Source organism: Lagopus leucura, unplaced genomic scaffold (genome assembly GCF_019238085.1).
Source record: "Lagopus leucura isolate 7727_CA_CO unplaced genomic scaffold, USGS_WTPT01 105-22_obj-0_obj, whole genome shotgun sequence".
Classification (NCBI taxonomy): Eukaryota; Metazoa; Chordata; class Aves; order Galliformes; family Phasianidae; genus Lagopus; species Lagopus leucura.
Genome location: NW_024968421.1, coordinates 5,246 through 7,276, shown reverse-complemented (window position 1 = coordinate 7,276; position 2,031 = coordinate 5,246). Strand labels below are relative to the sequence as shown.

Sequence of the window (2,031 nt, the reverse complement as noted above, 5' to 3'; positions counted from 1 at the left end):
TCTGGCTTGGCACATTTTGTCAAGGTTTGGCACAGCTTAGCAAGATTTGGCATTGTGTGTCATGGCTTGGTATGATACAGCTCAGCACAGCTCACCTCCTCATGGCATGGTGCAGTTTGACACAGTTTGACACAGCAGCTTTTAGCACAGTTCAGCACAGACCCAGCCTCTCCCTCCTGTTTCCTTACTCTTGATCCCATCCCTTGCCCCACTGCACCCTGTTCCCACTCCATGCCATCCCTGTCCCACATTCCAGCCTATCCCTCTGCCATCCCACTCCCCCAACCCCATCAACAAATTCTGGTCCCATCCTGTCCCACTACATCCCTACTTCCTGACCCTACCCTGCCCTGCCCCCTCCCTACAGCCTCCACACCCTCTCCCCAGCTGCAGCAGGGCACTTATCCCACCCAGCTGAGAGCCCTTAAAAGCACAGGGTGAGAAGAGGGCTGTGTTGGTTGGAATGGCTTCCGGGGAGCAGGTGGGTGTTTCCTTGATCCCATAGTTTCTATGGGACTGGGGTGGGCAGTGGGCACTTGGCAGCTTTGACTTGTGGGGTTGCGCCCCTATGGGGATGGCTGTGCTGTTTCCCCAGAGGAGACAGGAGGAGCGGCGCAGGCGCAGGGCTCAGCAGCAGGAGCTGCAGGTGGCAGAGAGCCTGGGCAAGCACCCACTGCACAACAGGTACGTGGTCCTGGCTGTGGGAAGCATCCCAGCACCAGATGGGTGTCTGGGGTGGCGTCCAGCCTAGCTGACAGCCCTGTTGTCCTTCAGGTGGGCCCTGTGGTTCTTCAAGAATGACAAGAGCAAGATGTGGCAGGCCAACCTACGCCTGGTCACCAAGTTCAGCACGGTGGAGGACTTCTGGGCGTGAGTGCCATCCCCACTCTAGGAGGTTTGGGGTCTGGGGATTTGGGTGTCTGTGGGGCACCTCCTCTCATTGCTCTCTGTATGTCTCTGCTGCAGGCTGTACACCCACATCCAGCTGGCCAGCAAGCTGACATCGGGCTGTGACTATTCCCTCTTCAAGGTGTGACAGCCCTGCACCCCAGTACCATGAGGCACAGGGTGCTGCTTGGACCCCATCCCTGTGCCCCGAGCTGGCTCTGGCCGTTGTGAGCATTCCCTCTCTGTCCCAGGACGGCATCGAGCCCATGTGGGAGGACAGCCAGAACAAGCGCGGTGGGCGCTGGCTCATCACCCTCGCCAAGCAGCAGAGGCATACAGAGTTGGACCGCTTCTGGCTGGAGACGGTGCGTACCGGGCTGGGGCAGCGCCATCCCCCTGCTGCTGTCCTGAGCCCAGCCTGGGATCCTTCTCCTCCCTGCAGCTCCTGTGCCTCATCGGGGAGATGTTCGATGAGTACAGCGATGAGGTGTGCGGGGCTGTCATCAACATCCGTGCCAAGGGGGACAAGATCGCCATCTGGACCCGGGAGGCGGAGAACCGGGAGGGGGTCACCCACATCGGGTAATGCGGGGCGGGGCGGTTCCTGGTGGGGCCGACCCATGGCCGTGGGGCTGTTCCCGGGGCTTTGCCCTGAGCTCATTCTCCTCTACGGAGCAGGGACTGGTGGTGGGGAGGTGGGCGTTGGACTGGGTGGGCGATGCTCCCCGTTCTGCAGCCCCCCCTTCCTCCCACAGGCGCGTCTATAAGGAGCACCTGGGGCTGTCGCAGAAGGTGGCCATCGGGTACCAGGCGCACGCGGACACGGCCACCAAGAGCGGCTCCCTCACCAAGAACAAATTTATTGTGTGAGCACGGGGGGAGCGGGACCCCGCTGCCCGACCCCGCAATGAATGGCTGCAGCTCAGCGGGCTCCGTGTGTGCTGGCGTTGTGCGGGGGTGCGGGGCGGGCTGCTGTTGGGGGCTGTCCCCGTGTCACCACCCGCTCTCGGGTTGTTTCCCAGCAGGGGGAAGGCGGCCGTGGGCTTGCAGACCGCCAAGCCGGGGCCGGTTTCAGGGGCTGCAGTGCCAGCTCCGAACCACGCGGTGGTGCCGCCTGCCCGTGGCTGGCAGTGGGAAGGGGGA

At 62.5% G+C, this 2,031-nt stretch overlaps 1 protein-coding gene across 1 annotated transcript; it reads left to right on the top strand.

Moving 5' to 3' along the window:
- The first annotated feature begins 463 nt into the window (after positions 1-463).
- LOC122193653 (eukaryotic translation initiation factor 4E-like) lies at positions 464-1,812 on the top strand. Its single transcript, XM_042894514.1, has 7 exons — positions 464-481; positions 596-684; positions 775-870; positions 967-1,030; positions 1,140-1,253; positions 1,331-1,470; positions 1,644-1,812. The coding sequence occupies exons 1-7, from the start codon at positions 464-466 to the stop codon at positions 1,756-1,758; spliced, it is 636 nt and encodes a 211-aa protein (XP_042750448.1). The 3' UTR covers positions 1,759-1,812.
- Positions 1,813-2,031: the final 219 nt, after the last annotated feature.